A 19,540-nucleotide genomic window follows, 5' to 3' on the forward strand; every position below is an offset into this window, starting at 1 on the left:
GATGGGGATTAAAAAGCCCCACATGTGATCATGAGACAATGATATAATAAAGAATAAAACTTTCCAGAGGAAGGGGGCTACTATTGCCTATATCTGCCCCATCTTGAGTAAAAAAAAAAAAGTTTCCCTCTTTAGATGAAGGCGGTTTTCTCGTTTTCAAAATGGTACGCCTTGTTGGGGTACCATATCATTCTTACACATTCTATGCATTTTATGGGGAAAATGAGGGGACAAATATGTTTAAGTGAGGATATTATTCTGAATAAAAATACATGTAAAATCCTGTTTTTGCCTGTTTTGGCAAGGTGGGTTAGTGCTGAAGCAAGAACCACAAAAATATTTTTTATTGGTGGAAACGAAGAAAAAAAAAAAAATGGATGAAAAATGCACAAGTGTACTTCTAGCTCACTTTCTTGTCATTTTGAATAATTTTGGGTATATTTTATTTGCCATATTAGTAAAATATCAGGTATAATTTGCAGAGATACTGCATACAAAATAATGGATTGTTGTTGGAATGTAACCAGATGAAAATAAAAAAAAAGCCAAAAGGCTCAGGGGTGAGAAAAAGCCTCATAGGCAAAGGGGTTGAAACCGTATTGTAAATTGGTACTTTCATAACTATCACATTAGCAACTAATTCCAGTTACTGTCTAGTCAATGAGGCTACAAATCCTGAGGCTCTTTAGACGGGACATCATATAAATCTCCCATCCATCCTTGTAAGAACACTGAGGGAATACTGTTCGTTTTATGTTCCCCTGAATAGCAACAAGCATTCACTAAAGGAGTTATGACATCTGTTCTGTATTTAACAAACAGCAGTAAGCTCAGCGTACTGCTGCTTTTGATGGCGATAGCGGCATAGTCCCTATTTTTTACAATGGGGACCCAGCAAAATCCATTCTGGGTCACTGCCGGATTGCAGTACTATGTACATGTAGCTGTCTCACATGCAAATTAGTCAGCAACTCTTGGCCAGCAGCGTTAGACTGCCAGGACTCAGCAGCCAATACTGCAGAAAAGGGAGGAGCTTACCAGAGAGGTAAGTTATTATTAGTACCAGCGGCATATTCGTTAGCATCATTGTGATGCTAAATAAAATATGCTGCCGAAAATTAGCACCATTGGTAAATGGAGTGACAAATGTTGGCTCACAGAGCAAATTATTTTGATAAGTAAATTCAGGAGAGATTAGATAGATAAGATAGATAGACACCAGAAGGTAGTCAGGCAATAGGTTGACAGTGCTAAAAGGTTGACACGTAAATGGTCAACATGGATGTAGGTTGTCAGGGTCAAAATGTCAACATGTAAATGGTTGACTTTTTTTTGTTATTTTACCCTAACCCTCCGCCAAGTGCCTAACCCTAGACCTAACCCTAAAAATCATGGAAAACCATGTGTCGACCATGTACATGCCGACCTTTCTACTATGTCGACCGTTTAACCATTTCGACCTATTCACAGATTACCTTCTGGTGTCTATCTTTTGAAAGTCTATCTACCATCCAGACACCATACTGTAAGACCATGAAAGGAACTTCAATATCCAGCACTTTTTATTTGGTTCCATTTCTCTTTTGAATTCTATCTGAAACTGATGGTGACATGAGAGAACATGTATCCTATCTGGAAGAATGGCATCCTTCTAATTTGCTAAATGGTTATATTCATAGCTGTGCTCATATTGTACATTGTTCTGTACACAATACCAATCACTGGTAGTGCAGATAAATTGTATGCAATATTAAACACATGACTTTCGGTGAATATGAGAAGACAGCTCACATGGGGAGTCCTATCACTGTCTGATCAGCAGGAAGACTTCATTCGGTATGACCCAGGTCAGTGGGCAAAGGTGGGGGATGAGGGTCACAGTTATAAAATGGGGATTAGAGGAAAAGTGGTGTTTAATCTTCTACACAATCTTCTGAAAAAATTATATCAATGTTTCCCTGTTTCTCTTTTTTAAACGGGAAAAATTTGCACATTTTTTTTTTTTTTTAATTTAAAAGAAATGTGAACCAGAAAAGTATTTGAGTCTCATTGCGTGGGGGTTTGCTGCTTACTATGCAGAATTCTTCACTCAATAGAAGTATAAAGTGACAAATGGTTCAGTAATGTAAAAATCATGCACATGTGCTCTGAGCACTATTTATAATAAGTGCTATGTACAAGCATACACGACACAATGGAAATATTCAGGCATCTGTTTAGAAAAGAGGGGAACCAGTGCCAAAAGCTGTAATAATCTTCTTATTATTTAATATAGTTAATGGGTGGAATATTTTTCTGAAGCATATGTCAGAGCCATGGGAAAAGAACAGCTCATTTTAATAGAGTCCTTAATTTAACATTTTGAAGTGTAAAAATGTGTATAGTTTACCCGAGGACACACTAAAGATATTATCAGGTTACTCTTCTAGAAGGGGGGCGAAAGGTTCATTTTCAACTATTTTTTATTAAAAAAATTTTTTTATTTAAATTGAAGATTGATACAAATCGCCCAAAACACATACATTACTCTTCTCCCAATGTCTAATCAATGAAGCAGATACTTTTAAGATACTTTGTTTTGTTTTACAAATTGTTATCTATTTTCCAATAATTTCAATTGTGTTTCCAGCATACTGTACATATATATGTAGAAACACTATTGAAATCAATAGGAGCATAAGGAGATGGATAGTAGGACGTCTTTCAGTGGCTAGTCTATTTGTAAACACTCCGTGATATATTGAAAGCTTCTGTTTATTATAGTAGTAGTGATAATAATAATAATTATTCTTTATATAGCTCCTTTCTTCAAAAAGCATGAAAAGTACATATATTGCTGTGGGTAATGCAGCCATATTTTTCACACTTGTTGCTTTTTTGGGTCATTCACATGAGTCCATGGAGGTTACAAGTAGACAAGTGAAGTTGCCTATAGCAACCAATAAATGCTAGATAAAAGCTGATTGGTTGCTATTGGCAACCTCTCCACTCTTCAGGTTTGATATATTTCCCCTTTCTTCCTTACCTCTTACAGTAGGTGTTCCCCAAGGTTCCGTTCTTGGACCTATATTATTCTCCCTCTATACGTCCTCACTAGGTGAACTCATCAGCTCTTTACATCTCCATTATCATCTCTATGCTGATGCTACTCAGCTCTACCTTTCCTCCCCTGACCTCTCCCCCTCTCTCCTCACTCGTATCTCCAACTGTCTCTCTGCTATTTCTTCCTGGATGTCCCAGCAATTTCTTAAACTTAATATGTCTAAGACTGAGCTGATAATTTTCCCACCCTCCAACATAACCTCACCTCCCACTATTTCTTTAACAACTGATGGCACAACTATCTCTTCTAGCCCCAAAGTGCGCTGTCTTGGAGTTATCCTGGACTCTTCCCTTTCCTACAAACCACATATCCAGAGCCTCTCACAGTCCTGTCGTTTCCATCTCAAAAGTATTTCCAAGATTAGTCCCTTTCTCACCCAGGATGCCACCAAAACCCTCATACACTCACTGGTCATATCCAGATTGGACTACTGTAACCTTCTCCTATCTGGCCTCCCCAACTCCCATCTCTCTCCTCTCCAGTCTGTCCTCAATGCTGCTGCTCGACTCATCTTCCCCTCCAAACGCTCTACATCTGCCTCCGCTCTCCTACAAGCCCTCCACTGGCTCCCCTTCCCTTTTAGAAGCCAATTCAAGGTTCCCACACTCGCTATACAAAGCCCTCACCCATTCCTCTCCCATTTACATATCTGACCTTAACTCCCTCCACTCTCCTGTCCGCCCCCTTCGCTCAACTAATACACGCCGCCTCTCATGCCAACTGATTACTTCGTCCCACTCCCGCCTCCAAGATTTTGCCCGTGCAGGTCCTGACCTTTGGAACTCTCTCCCTCTACCTATCAGACTCTCCTCCTCTTTATAATCCTTCAAACGGGCTCTCAAGACCCATTACTTCATCAAAGCCTTCCAGCTCCCATCCTAACTTGCTGCTAATGCTCCTTCCTCCCTGTTTACCCCATCTGTGTCACACCTGTTTGTCTGCCCCTCCCCTTTAGAATGTAAGCTCTTACGAGCAGGGCCTCTACCCTCTTGCGCTTCTCCTTACTTTACTTTCACCTACTTCTTACCCCACACCAGGGAACACTTGGTTGCTTACGCTCTGTTGCATATCTAGGTGTTATGGTCACTAATGTAGCAAAGTATATTATTCATGTCCTTGTCCTATTTTGTACTGTAAGTCAGTTGCCATCTTATTTGTTTATGTACTTTGTAAGGCGCTGCAGAACACTTGTGGCGCCATATAAAGGACAATAATAATAATAATCATACGTACGTGCGAATGTACAAACACACGTGTACACATACACTTACTTGGAGGAAACCCAAACATACATGTAGAGAACATATGAACTCCATACTGGTAGGGTCCTAATGTGTATCAAGCTCAAGAACCCAGGGCAGAGAGGTGGAAAGGCTGAGCACTGTCACTGTGGCAGAGCACTAGCGTCAACTACAATAGAAATAGTGCGATACTAAGCAGCGGGTAAGCAGACCCTTCAGGCAAACTCTTCACTTGTGTATACACAATAAGAAATTCAAACCTCTGCTAGAAACAGTCTGTACATTCTCTTTGTAACAATTACAGTACCATGATTCTCATATATGACTGAGGGTTCAGAACACAAATGTTGCGGTCTGCATTTATTTTGTTCAATGGGTTAATGTAATAGGTCAAATACTATGCCATGTAATATGTTTTTTCTTTTATTTTTAATTGTACTTTCCAGCTGGAGGCACACGGGCTACACCCAAACCTGTATGGACACCTCCTGTGGCTCACAGCTCTATAGCTACATTACTGTCCTCCAATGCAGAATCAGAATCTTCTGTAATAAAATATTTTGATTAAAAAAAGTAATTTTATCTATTCCACATAAGTCTGAGTCATCTTGCAGTATGCTCAGCTTCCTTCCGGTTTAATTTGCTGAAACCGCTGATGAAGTGGGACCCACTGTTTCACACTGATAAATGCAAAACCCCATCACTATTTCCAACTACAGCGATTTTGTTGGATGAAGGCACTTGTGGTCATGTTAAACAATCTGACTACTAAAGCAACTAAAAAAATACCTCTCCGTGCTAACAGTGCATTCAAGGGCATTGCCAGCAGGGCCGTAGCTAGGGTAGTGCGGCTAGTGCCATGGCACAGGGCACCGCAGGGCAGGGGGAGCTGTTTGGACCTGTCGATTTTCCTGTTTATTATCATTCTCACTTGTAGCTTCCTCTTCATTTATCCCCAGCATCTCCTGACCTCCCCTATCTCTTCCCTGACCCTTCCCCATGAGGCCATGGCCTTTTTTGGGTCTGTTAACTCCCTATTTAAAAAATAGGGGGGCGCCAATACGGTTTCTGGCACAAGGAACCAAAGAGTCTAGTTACGGCTCTGATTGCCAGTGTCTGCTACAAATGACGTGAGCTTAGTAATGAATAGGACACTATTGGTTTGAGAGTCATTAATTCACGAAAATACAAAAAAATTAATATATTGATGAACATTAATAATGATTTCTGGATGAGATAAAGGAGCATGTGTCCATGTTTGGGAATGAGCACGATCATTTTTGTGTGCATCCAATGTGGCTATGGTACTTTTAGTTTGTCCATATCCAGAAAGGCAGCTGTGCCGCATGTGCAAAATTGCATTGGTGCTAATAATGTGATTTGTGCTCTGTATTAGGTGCGAGTTTGCGAAAGTAAGTTTGCATCATGAAACTCTCATAGATCTCGTGAATGTGCACACCTGAGAAAGGCGAGATCTAATTAGAACTGCAGATTCGCATGACTCACAGCGAGGGTACGTGACTTCTACATGCACTTCCCCCAGGTCGCTTTTTGTAGAAGTGGGAAAATCATCCTGGACCCAAAAAGAGTGGCAACTGAGACAGCAGGACCATATAGACAACAGTACTGGATGCTCTTAAAGGTGTCAAATGGATGATTTTTTTTTTTTTTTAACTAACGGTTTAGTTTTCTGAAAAATACTTGCTATCATTTTTCCACCATTAATAAAGAAAATCACCTGAAAACCGACAGGTTTTTATTGGCCATATTACGCTATTTAAACCCTTCCAAGTGCATGGTTATTCATTAGGAGGGGTGTACCAGAGGTTCTGCACTGTGGGCCTGATTCAGAACCGGACGCTATTTGCGCTCGCTCGTTCAGAAAAAGGGTCCGGCTATTTAAATTGAGCGCTCGCTCTTTGCGGTCTGTTGACGCCTCTATGTCTGAGCGAGCGAACGAAATATGCGCTCGCTATTTTGTAAAGACGCCCCCTGGCCGCTCGCATCCTACGTCATCTCCGCTATTTATTAGATTAATCGAGTACATCGAAAGGCGTCTGAACTTCTCGCAGTGCTTGTGGTTGGATTTTCCTACTGCAATCATGCGGACAGTTCAGGCTAAGAAACAACCAAGTGACGTGGTCGATGACGCTGCTTTGTTAATTATGCACACCCTTAAAACGCCCGCCTTTTGGCACGCCTGCGTTCGGATCACCACTCCCCGTTTTCAAGCACCTTCCCCTGTTACCACCCACAAACGCCTCATTCTGTCACTCAAATTAGCAGGCATTCGCTATTTTGCGAGCACACAATTTCCGACCGCAATGAATGGTTTGCGCATGTGTATTACAACCCATACCAATGCGCAGTTGTGCGAACATCGCTTGGAGCGAACGAGCGTCCGCTTACGAGCGGCTCTGAATCAGGCCCTGTGTCCTGACATTTTTCCCAACCTTCACCCACTTGGGGGGATAGGGCACAAAAAAATGCAAAATATGTGTTCTGAAAGTGGGTATGAAATTGCAAATATCATTCGCTGTGTGCATTCGCTGTGATAACAGCTCGTAGGACCCAGCCTGCACTAATAGGACTGACCAATATGTGTTTATACATCCAACTTCTAAAATGATAAAAGATGAGCATTCTAATATTTAACCATATAAATAGAAAGAAGCCTTAGGCAAACTCTTTTGTATGAACAATCTACACGTATAGTATTCACTAGGAAACAAAAAGATCAGAAAGTCAATAATGTGGCCAAACACAAACCGTTGCAGTTGGTGAAGCCAATCCCGGGATCGGGGGGGGGGGGGATTTGGGGATTTTGGCCTAAAAATGGCTGGGATTGAAAGCCTCCAATCCAGATCCCGGCACTGGTCATAAATGTTGTTGTTTTTTAAATGCCGGGCAGAACTGAGCACCTCCAGCAGAGTGCCCAGCTCGCCCTTCCCCCCGGCTGTGCGCACCGCGCAGCATGACGTGAGGACAGAATTCACACCGCGCAGCCCTGCGCCAGCTGGAGTGCCCGCCCACCCACCACGCTACATGGCCATGCTGTAGTTTTCCTGCCGCTGCCCGATAAATCACTGTGGGGGGCTGGGTGGGGGACATTTTATTTTTAAAACCAGGCCAATCCCAGGTATCTTGGGATTGAAAAAACGGCCCGTGATTGTCCTCCCTAGTTGCAGTATCTTGAAAGCAAAAGAGCTATTCTGATCCCAAGGAGGTGGTACAAAATGTTGACATATCAACAGTCAGTATTTCGACATAGCATTTTTCGGTTATTTGAGCCCTAACACTGACAGACTGTCGACACTGTGCCTGACAACATTCACAATGTCGACAATATGATGTGTAATGGTTAGCATTGCTGCTTCACAGCACTAAGATCACCCACCACAGCCCTGTGTGGCATTTGTATGTTCTCCCTGTGCTGGCGTGGGTTACATCTGGGTACTCTGGTTTCCACCCCCACTCCAAAAATATACTGGTAGATTAATTGGCTACAAAACAAAAAAATCAATCCTAGTGTGTGTGCGTATGTTGTAGGGAATAGAGGGGCTGATTCAGATTGGAACAGACTTGTAACGCTCCATGCAGACAGCTTTGCAATTCCGTCATTTAAATATGTAAATGCGATTACGCAGTACCCATTCTGCACACTCACAGAATGGGTCCTGTGCATGTGTAGATTCCCGATAAATCGGTAATCTGCGTTCAGCATTGAACGCAGAATCAGCCAAATAGATTGTAAACTCTGTTGGGGCGGGGATTGATGTGAATGGCTAAAAATTCTCTGTAAAGCACTGCGGAAAATGTGTGCGCTATATAAATTACTGGTAATAAACTACTGTTATCATCATGTTCATGTCAACATTTTCACTGTCAACCTTGACATTAAGTCCATATCGACATAATTCCTACACACTGTCCCAAGGATGCGTTGATGAACGCCTTTTGTGGGTGACACAGTGTTTCTCTATGGAAGAATAGCAGACAATATTTGTATAAAGTCATCAGATGAGCTACATTGTTCGGCAGATGTATCTGCACCAACCAACAGAATATGGTCAGTGTCATAACATAGGATTCAGTTCAACAGCAGTTTAGAAACTATACTACATACAGCCTATATAGTTAGTTCATATTACACAATACTGATATAGTCATTATTAAAAACTTTTAAGGACAAACTTTTCAAATGCTTTTTGGGATCCCCTTTCCACTTTAGGTAATGCCCAGTGCCTAAAAAAAGCTGCCAGACCTCCCTGCATGACACAGTGAGGAGAGCAGAGAGGTTTGAGCAGTGGATGACATCAGCTAACCCCTAGATTTGGTCTGCTAGGGTAGGAAGTGTGCAATGGCTGCAGAGGTAACATTCTGTATTCCAATGCTGGCAGATTCCAATAACTTTTCAGATGTATTTTGCTTTATGAGCCAACTATTTTTTGGTCTATTTTCAAGATGTCCAGGATGCAAAAATCATGTCACTGTACATCCTCATCATTTGTAATATTTTACCCTAAACGCTCTCAGCTGTAGGAATTCCTGTTATGACCTTGCATTAGTCACTCACCCATATCCACAGTAACCATTGTGGACTGATTCTCTTGTACAGAGACGGAGGTCTGGTCCTGGTCCATGCTGCGAGAATCTTCGTTGGCTTCAAGCTGGCTGTGACTGTGCTCTGACCGTAGCTCTGAATATTCATCTTCTTCCCTGCGGAACAGACACAGATCAGAGATCATCCCGCACAGCATGTGCATTGCAAAGTACGTTGCACTTCACTATTTTAAATCTCCTTCAGATAAAACCACCAATAGCTACGTGATGTTTCTCCAAAAGGCGAGTGCTAAAATGTATTTTTGTGACCACATACTATAGGTTAGTATTACTGTACTTTCACAAAGGTAAGACTGTTATCATTGTGTATTTACCAACTGTCCTTGGATGTGCTCCTGGCTATTAACATGAACAAATTACCCAGTACTACTTCCCTGTATTGATTGCGTGTGGAAGTTTTCCTAATTGTTCCTTTATGCTGTGTAAGTATAAATGTACTAACAATGATTATTTAATACAAAAATATTGTATTAATGATGTATAAGTAGCCCTTCTGCTCCACAGGAGGTTTCTGTCCTCCCTGAGCTCGCCTTAGGACACCTGCGTTATGGTATGACAGGTGTACCGCACCCAGTCAAACTCCCCTCCTGCTACTGTCCCCGTAGTTCTAAATTTACAAGGGTAAAATAGAATTTAAGTATGATCCTGTCCAGTAAACTGGCCGTATTAGATAAGTATAGTGTCCTATGCCTGTAGAGATTGTAAAAGTATTGTATTATGTATACGAGCACTAGACTACACATGTCCAGCATGACCAATGTCCCACGTCTGCACAGAGTTTAATAGATATACCGTATGGATTCAGTATGATTTACCACTGGCTGCATGGCCGGCGGCTCAAATCCTGACAGCGGCAGGCCGACAAGGATGAAAATGCCGATCGTCTCAAGGTAAGTATTCACTAACCTATTCTACCCCCTAACCCTCCCTTAGGGGTGCCTAACCCTGACCTCCTCCCTACGTGCCTAACCCTAATCCCCCCCTTCCCCGCCGCCTAAAACTAAGTTCCCCCGAGGGGGTGCCTAACCCTAACCCCCCCTCCCCTAGCCTAAACCTAACCCGAATCCCCCCGCGGCTGTCCGCGCCTGTCGGCCAACTTACCTTCGATCGGTAAGCTGGGTGTCGGTGTTTCCCATACCGTATGACTATGTCCACTTGTTATTTAGGCCTAAGTGCATTGTGTCAACAGAGCACAGTAAAACTGTATTGTGACAATGTCCAGTGATAATATACTGTGTAGGTGCAATGTTATATACCTGCACAGAACATCTTTGCACACATATTTATAAAAGAATTGTTTTCTCAACTGTAAAGTGCCATAGGAAATTGTTTGCAAACTATAGCAAATATACATTGCATTGGATGGAGTAGTGGACACAGTAGATGATTAGCCAGATAAAGGTACATTGAAGCACCAAACAGTTCTACGTTGGATTATATATGGAGCCTTTAGTAGTAGAGTTCAAGGACATCCCTAATTGTGAACAGGTGTACATGACAAATTGCAGCCTAGACCAACGGCAATAAAGTATATATTTTGCCAAGTGATTTTAAGGTAAGCGTACAGTTTGCGTATTTCTACATATTCTCACAGGCAATTACTTGCTGGTTCATACCACGATGGTACATCTTCTAAAAATAGTTTGTAAAAATTACAACAATGTGAAGGTTTTCTTAATTAAAAAATTGTCCCTCCTTATTTTTCCCTTTAATGTGACAACTTTATATTGTTGGAATTGTATTTTCATGTTATATTCATTTTTGTTTTCTTTATACTACTCAGATGTGTATATAAATATGTGAAAAAATATTTTTGACAAACATTATACCATGTTAACTGTAACTTCAATAAAATCTTTCAATAAAATCAATCCTAACTAGCAGATGTGTTGCAGTTCCTCCTAATATGAGGAAAATATATGTTTTGATAATCACTATAACATTTTCTTACAATATATTCTGACGTCCATCTTTACGTACGACAGTCCATTTTTGACAGGCATTAATCTGCCATTTAGATGTGCTTACTGGAAAATAAATGTTAATTACATGCTTGATCACACTGCATGTATAGAATTATAAGCACCTTTAGTCCTTTTGGAGAAGAGCGCTATATAAATAAAATGATCATTATTTCTGAAGATTGCATCAGTGTGCACTACCGTATTTCCCCGATAAGAAGACAAAATATAATAATATTGTTTTTTTTTGGTCAAAAAAACTCCATAGGGCTTATTTTCGGGGTAAGGCTTACTTTAATTAACATTGACAGCAATTTCAATAAACAGGTAAGTGTGAACAAAAAAAATCGACCTTTATTCAAAAATGGTCATGTCATCTTTTTCAACAACAACATCATAAGTATCAATACCCCGAATCCCAGCCCTGCTTTTATCCCCATCACGGCCTCAGTCCTGCTTTTATCCCCATCACGGCCTCAGTCCTGCTTTTATCCCCATCACGGCCTCAGTCCTGCTTTTATCCCCATCATGCCCTCAGTCCTGCTTTTATCCCCATCATGCCCTCAGTCCTGCTTTTATCCCCATCATGCCCTCAGTCCTGCTTTTATCCCCATCATGCCCTCAGTCCTGCTTTTATCCCCATCATGCCCTCAGTCCTGCTTTTATCCCCATCATGCCCTCAGTCCTGCTTTTATCCCCATCATGCCCTCAGTCCTGCTTTTATCCCCATCATGCCCTCAGCCCTGCTTTTATCCCCATCATGCCCTCAGTCCTGCTTTTATTCCCATCATGGCCTCAGTCCTGCTTTTATCCCCATCACGGCCTCAGTCCTGCTTTTATCCCCATCATGCCCTCAGCCCTGCTTTTATCCCCATCAAGGCCTCAGTCCTGCTTTTATCCCCATCATGGCCTCAGTCCTGCTTTTATCCCCATCATGCCCTCAGTCCTGCTTTTATCCCCATCATGCCCTCAGTCCAGCTTTTATCCCCATCATGGCCTCAGCCCTGCTTTTATCCCCATCATGGCCTCAGCCCTGCTTTTATCCCCATCATGGCCTCAGTCCTGCTTTTATCCCCATCATGCCCTAAGTCCTGCTTTTATCCCCATCATGCCCTCAGCCCTGCTTTTATCCCCACCACGCCCTCAGCCCTGCTTTTATCCCCATCATGGCCTCAGTCCTGCTTTTATCCCCATCATGGCCTCAGTCCTGCTTTTATCCCCATCATGGCCTCAGTCCTGCTTTTATCCCCATCATGGCCTAAGTCCTGCTTTTATCCCCATCATGCCCTCTGCCCAGCTTTTATCCCCACCACGCCCTCAGCCCTGCTTTTATCCCCATCATGGCCTCAGTCCTGCTTTTATCCCCTTCATGCCCTCAGTCCTGCTTTTATCCCCATCATGGCCTCAGTCCTGCTTTTATCCCCATCATGGCCTCAGTCCTGCTTTTATCCCCATCATGCCCTCAGTCCTGCTTTTATCCCCACCATGCCCTCAGTCCTGCTTTTATCCCCACCACGCCCACAAACTAAAGATGGGGAGTTGTTTCTGATATATTAGAGAAGTTACTTATGTTTTATTGATGCCTAATCTGAAATACATATTTTGCAAACAGCATATGTATATAAACATGACCTTAAGTGTATGTGACATATGCCTGGTGTAAACTGGGGGGCATATTCTGCTGTGCCAACCTGTCTTGTAATAACAGTAGCTTTGCAAGTGCAGCTTTTTAAAGAAAACAAACTGCGCTTGTGTTTCACAGCACTATTGCAGCAAATTCTGGATCAGCCCCAAAGTGTGTAGGATCATACAAAGTGTGCCAGCCAATTCAGTGTCACTTCTTGATTAGTGTAATTAGTTATGGTCACACAGTGTTGACTCAATTTTGTGTTAGGAGATGGACACAAACATAGTACAAGAAGGCCACAATGTCATCTCAGACCTCCCCGCTTGGACACATTGTAGACATTCATACACACTTATCTACTTTGTGATAATACTTTCCGGGAGCAGCCCGGTTCGGGGGCGGGGCCAGGCTAGTGACTAAATTAGGCTTCACCCCTTTCCCAGGAAAAGACCGCGATTTGCTGGTCCACGAAGAGGGGGTGGGGCTAAATGTCGCAATTAGCCCTGGCCCCTCATTGCGGACTCGCAAATTCCCCTGTAAATCTCCCCATCCTGCCCACTTCACTAGGAAGTGGGCAGGAAGCAGAAGATCGGCATACACTTCCGGGGGTGCGGGGCACTACCCGAAAAATTGTGAGCAATCCGTGACTTCCGGGAGTGGAGGTAAGTACGCATTCATATATGTAAGCTTACAGGTACACGCATAGTAGCGCATATCAGATGCACATCTATGTGTTATGGCACGCTACTTTTGCAAGTTGTAGATAACCACTTACTGTATTTCTGATAAGAAAGCAAACACCAGTTACTACAAAATGAAAGGCCTGATTCTGAGGTAGCTGTGTCTGCGTCTTTTGCCGGTTCTGCGTATGAGACTTTATGCCAATACCGCTACAAGCCCTTCCAAGGCGTATATCTGTGTGTCTGCATGTACAAAGACTGAGATGACCAGTCCGAGAGTATTTAGATGCTGAAATAACACTAATTCAGCAGTGGACAAAAATGAATTTATTCCATTTTGAAATAAGGCTGTAACATAACAAAATGTGGAAAAAGTGAAGCGCTGTAAATACTTTCCGGATGCACTGTATGTTGGGCAGACAACTTGCATTTTTATACACTTTAGTCACTACTGGTCTGTTATCAATATTAGGTGGTGCCATACTCTGACTAGAATAGCCATCAACATCACTTATTGCGGAATGCATATGAGGTGAAAACATATGTGGACACCCCATCCAAGGAGGCATCGTTGGAGTAGCCAAATGATCCACCACCTTCATCATAACCTGGGACAAAGAGGCAACCCAAGATGGCTCTTGTCCAACATCAGGTAAACCGAACTGGTAAGGTGGCACTTACTGTGAGGACACACAAGCCGTATACAATTTACATGAAACCAGCACAGGTGGCTCCCCCTCCTGTTTCCCTTTACCTTTTGACATATTCAAAGTAAAGGCAAAATCGCAAAGTTATGTGACAGCCTTCACAAAATCTCAATGAATGTGAAGTACTTCAGAATGAAATAACAGTGATAGTTATAATTGAGAGACAAATAAAAAAACAGTATCAGTCAGCAGCTAGCAAACAGTCACATACAATGCATATGTAATATAATTACAATTGGCTCTAAATCAACTACAGCAACGCAAAGGAATCGGTAGGACATACAGCACCGTATACCTTAACCAAGGGAGAGGTATACAGGGAGACTGACGCAGACCCTCCTTAGACCAAAAGCTACCAGGCGCACTGAGCGTGGACCGTGAGCGTCTCATGCATGTGGAGGGTAGGCGGAGCAACTCAGACGCACGAAACCCTTCGTAGGGACTGCCTCTGGGTTGGGGGAGGAGCTGCCGGGGGAGCGCCTACCTCCCCCTAAGCTGCGTTAATAACCAGCCAGGTACGCTGGCCTCGTGGCAGCAGAAGCGTCTGCTGCCGATCCCCGGCGTCAGACGATAGGGCCCCAGCTGGTGTAGTAAGGACGCGGACAATCCCTGATCCTGACAGCAGCGGCTTCTGACACCAGAAGCAAGGACTGCCACGCGCTATTCCCCATAAGCTAGGAATCACTTACTTGACATCTCCGAGCACCCGGTGCAGTTCGGGTCGCAGCATTAATGCTGGTTAAGCTCAGCTGTGATCCGCCGAAATCACTAGCACAATTACTGATGTTGCGGCCCGGCAGATGTAGATGGAGTCGCAGTACATGCATCTTAATACAGACGCTTGGTACTGCCAAACTCAAACAACATAAAATAAAATAAATCATAAAATAAAAGCTTAGGAGTGCCTGAGCAGTCCCCTGTTACAAAAGTGCATCTCAATCCTGCCGTACCAAAACGAACAAACTGATGTCCTATGGCTAGGGGCGGGGTATATATGTGGAGGACCCGGGGCATTCTGGGAGCCAAAGCTTTAACTGTTTGGTGTCTGGTCTTCCAACCATAATATCCCCATGGTATCCCTGTGGATCCATATGGACCCCGAAGAAGAAATAAGTTGTATTATGGTAACACTAAAATGTACAGTTGACATCACCAAAGCTCCCCACTAGCACCAGTTCCATAATTAGAAATGAAAGACACACAGATGGTTCATTAAGGGAGGTGTTTGTATATAACGTATGGTTACAGATGCATTATCATATGTACACATGTTTTCTATTTCCTTTCCCAGATTACCAACCACTAATAATAAGGGAGTTATCAATGTCACCCTTCATATACACGGATGTCACAGGTATCTGTGTAAATTGGCAGACAATTGGTGGCTGTATGAGGCTCATTTTGTGTTGTGATGACAGATTCACACTCCCTCTATTTTTCCACCTTCTAACAATCAGAAACTCTAGAGGAAACTCCCTTAAACCAATTATAAATCTTTAGATATCTGGGACAAGCCTTCCTTGTACATATAATTCCCACATTAATTACGTGGAGAAACATATAAGTGATAGCACACTGCAGGACACATATGTATTAACATTTTACTTCTTGTAGCAATATGGAAACCCAAATATACATAAACAAACAATGATAGATATTCAATCCATCAAATCCAGAAGTACAGGTCAGACAAATCCTGGGTTATCCACTATCACTTCTAGTAGTGAGATTGTTTATGAAGTGCACAATGTCTGCTCCCCCACGCAAACCCAGCTTTGTGCTCCGCCACGCAAAACCAGCTTTGTGCTCCGCCACGCAAAACCAGCTTTGTGCTCCGCCACGCCAAACCAGCTTTGTGCTCCCCCACGCCAAAGCAGCTTTGTGCTCCCCCACGCCAAAGCAGCTTTGTGCTCCCCCACGCCAAACCAGCTTTGTGCTCCCCCACGCCAAAACAGCTTTGTGCTCCCCCACGCCAAAACAGCTTTGTGCTCCCCCACGCCAAAACAGCTTTGTGCTCCCCCACGCCAAAACAGCTTTGTGCTCCCCCACGCCAAACCAGCTTTGTGCTCCCCCACGCCAAACCAGCTTTGTGCTCCCCCACGCCAAACCAGCTTTGTGCTCCCCCACGCCAAACCAGCTTTGTGCTCCCCCACGCCAAACCAGCTTTGTGCTCCCCCACGCCAAACCAGCTTTGTGCTCCCCCACGCCAAACCAGCTTTGTGCTCCCCCACGCCAAACCAGCTTTGTGCTCCCCCACGCCAAACCAGCTTTGTGCTCCCCCACGCCAAACCAGCTTTGTGCTCCCCCACGCCAAACCAGCTTTGTGCTCCCCCACGCCAAACCAGCTTTGTGCTCCCCCACGCCAAACCAGCTTTGTGCTCCCCCACGCCAAACCAGCTTTGTGCTCCCCCACGCCAAACCAGCTTTGTGCTCCCCCACGCCAAACCAGCTTTGTGCTCCCCCACGCAAAACCAGCTTGGCACTACGCCATGCGAAACCAGCTTGGCACTACGCCACGCGAAACCAGCTTGGCACTACGCCACGCGAAACCAGCTTGGCACTATGCCACGCGAAACCAGCTTGGCACTATGCCACGCGAAACCAGCTTGGCACTATGCCACGCGAAACCAGCTTGGCACTATGCCACGCGAAACCAGCTTGGCACTATGCCACGCGAAACCAGCTTGGCACTACGCCATGCGAAACCAGCTTGGCACTACCCATGCAAAACCAGCTTTGTGCCTTGATTTACACAAGTATGCCTAGACTCCTGCCTAAATTTTAAGGGGCAACTTACAGCAGAAATGTAGATAAGGAGAGTGCTGGGTGTAATGAGGTAATTCCCTGCAAAGTAAGGAGTACGCTCGACACTATGTATTTTCGCAGAGCAGTGCAATACCAAAATCCTTTTTCCAGAGGAAGGTTATTAAAATGAGATAACAGGGTGGATTGGGTGCATTTTTAGGAGCATTCCTTGCTGTGTGGAGGCACACAGAACATTTCTACTCCACAGAGTGATACCCAAAAGGTATTTGGGTCTCTTTGGGACCCATTTGCACCTCCACATTATAATTTGCCAGAGAAGCACATTTCACAAATATAAAAATGTCACATGTAATAAAGCAACACGGTTATCTCAAGCCATGAATGACATTAAACCAAGCAGTATTTCTGGATCAAAGCAGAAGAATCTATTTTATTGAAAAGAGTGGTTCTTAAGTGATAGGTTGAACTTTGATGTAATATTTACACTTTGCACAAGTCTAGGCTGCAGGGCAGCCTCCTAGGAATGGAGGACAGGCATCTATACAGTATGTGCTGGGCAGACTATCCAGATGCAGTAGTGCTAAACCAAGGTTTCCTACTGCAATAGTAAACGTTTGTATCTGGCTGGGTAACATGTTACTGCTTTTATATATGGTCTCTGCACTTTTCACACTCTCGTGTTTTCCTAAAGAAAAACAGCCCAGGGCCACAGGCAATCTGTCTCATCTGCTGTGACTCCTGTTATACAGATAATACACCATAGATGCAATAGAAAATAACAATCATATGCAGAGCCAATAAAGACTAATACCTTTTAAACATGAATATAGAGGTAATATAATTTCTATAATGCTTAAATACATAGAAAATAAATGTGAGAGGAAGCACCTGCTTACAATTTCAGGTGGTTTTACACACCTTCACTAGTGGAAGCATCCATTCCCATTCCCGCTGTACTGTATAAATAACTCGTTATAGGGAAAACATACCTTATTGTTGTCCCTTGAAGCCGATCAATCTTCTTATTTAACTCTGCAATAATACTGTGTAGTTCAGTGATTCTTTCTTCATACCGCAACGTCGTCCTCTCCTGAACATCCTCGTGCTCCCTCATCAGATGTGACTGTTCACACTAGTGAAGGGAAGATACGAAAGTAAGATAAATATTCTACAACCCAGAGAAAGTCAGTATACGTAGCCCCTTGTTTACAGGGAATCAGTATGAAATACTGCCGGCCGCATGGTTCAAATCCCGACAGCGGAAGCCTGGCAGGGGTGAAGATCCCGGCAGCTAAAAAGGTATCACTAACCCTATTCTCCCCCCCAACCCTCCTTTAGGGGTGCCTAACCCTAACCTCCTTTAAGTGCCTAAACGTAATGCCCCCTTCCCCCCAGCCAAAACCTAAGTCTCCCGGGGGGGTGGCTAATCCTAATCTCCCCCCTGTGGTGCCTAACCACACCTTCCCCTAGCCTAACTCTAACCCTCCCGGGGGGGGGGGGGTGGGGGGGGGTGTCTAACTCTAAGTCCCCCCCGGGAGCCCCTAACCTAACCCTCCCCCCCACACAGCTATCCGCACACGGCTTACCTTCGGTCGGTATGCCGGGCATCGGGCTCCCAGCGTAGGTCTAATGACAGGTGTCAGGATTTTCGACGCCTGTCATTAGTACCTTGCCGGGATTTGACAGTCGGGAAGCCGGCGGTCAGCATTGCAACCATCGACTTCCTGACTGCATCCCGTTTAAAGCTATGTTTTATTTGTCACAACTAAAACTTTAAAACTCAAGAGGAGATAGGCTGTATAGGAGACAGGGATCATGTATCGTTATAAGAGATTAAGCATACCGATGGACTGATGTATTGGCTGTTTTAGGATGGGTACACACCTTACTACAGTTTGACCCATGCGATGCAGTTTAATTATATATCGCGTTGCCGTACAGACACTGTCGTACGACAGGGCAATGTATAATTACATGTCGCATGTAGTAGCACCGCGTCGGCCGTGGAATCGTCCCATCTTATGTGAAACACAGCAGTTGGGATGACTCAATGAACTACGACCGGGAATAAGAGATCGGGCATATCAACTATACAATGTGTATGATATATTGTTCCTATCCACAGCAATATATCGAATGATAGACCTTGGATGGAATAGTGTTAAGCTGGGTACACACTATACGATCTAACTTGTATTTACTGTTTCACAATCACTGATCAGTTTCGAGACCAAAGCTTAAGGTCTCCCCACCTGGGAACATCTGAAATAGGCAAAACGAAGTCTGTGTTTGGCACAGTTCCCAACATGCATAGCTTCTAAATGACATGTCCATGAACACTACAGCCAGACAACATGAAGCACTCCACCAATTACTAAAAGTCCCAAGAAACTGAGAAAAAAAAATGTTTGGGGATTTGGAGGGGAACCAGTTCCCCAAATTTTACTTATTTACATACTGTATTTATTTTACTTGAAAACCTTGCTAAACCTGTGAAATGTGGACAGTCATGGAGGTCTATATGGAGGGGAAGGAAGATGGTCCTGTTATCGTAGGACCAGCACAACATGGGGTAGCAGAAGTGTGTTTTGTAAATACACACGTGTTCCCATTAAGATATACACAGATGTTTTTTGTTTGGGTTAGCGTTATTTTAAGTGATTATTTAATTCCTCCCAACATTTATCCACAGGGAATCAGGATAAAGGTTGTGGCCACGTCATGATGGGGATGTGACCACACCCCCAGATGCTTTCATAGAGCTAAAAAGCGCCATGTTATCCCTTGACCCCATCTGCTCCGCTCCAATCACCCATTCACAACGTAGGGCAG

General features: G+C 43.6%; 1 protein-coding gene across 1 annotated transcript in view; it reads right to left on the reverse strand.

The window, feature by feature from the left end:
* The window catches only part of MCC (MCC regulator of Wnt signaling pathway), a 367,976-nt gene that overhangs the window by 102,673 nt on the left and 245,763 nt on the right, over positions 1-19,540 (reverse strand). The window contains exons 5-6 of the mRNA XM_088477689.1: positions 17,698-17,840; positions 8,921-9,063 (exon numbers count right to left, since the gene is read on the reverse strand). Of these exons, the coding sequence (XP_088333815.1) occupies positions 8,921-9,063; positions 17,698-17,840 (286 nt within the window). The remainder of the gene's footprint in view (positions 1-8,920; positions 9,064-17,697; positions 17,841-19,540) is intronic.

The sequence above is a fragment of the Taudactylus pleione genome, unplaced genomic scaffold, assembly GCF_031769625.1.
Source record: "Taudactylus pleione unplaced genomic scaffold, aTauple2 ptg000202l, whole genome shotgun sequence".
NCBI lineage: Eukaryota > Metazoa > Chordata > Amphibia > Anura > Myobatrachidae > Taudactylus > Taudactylus pleione.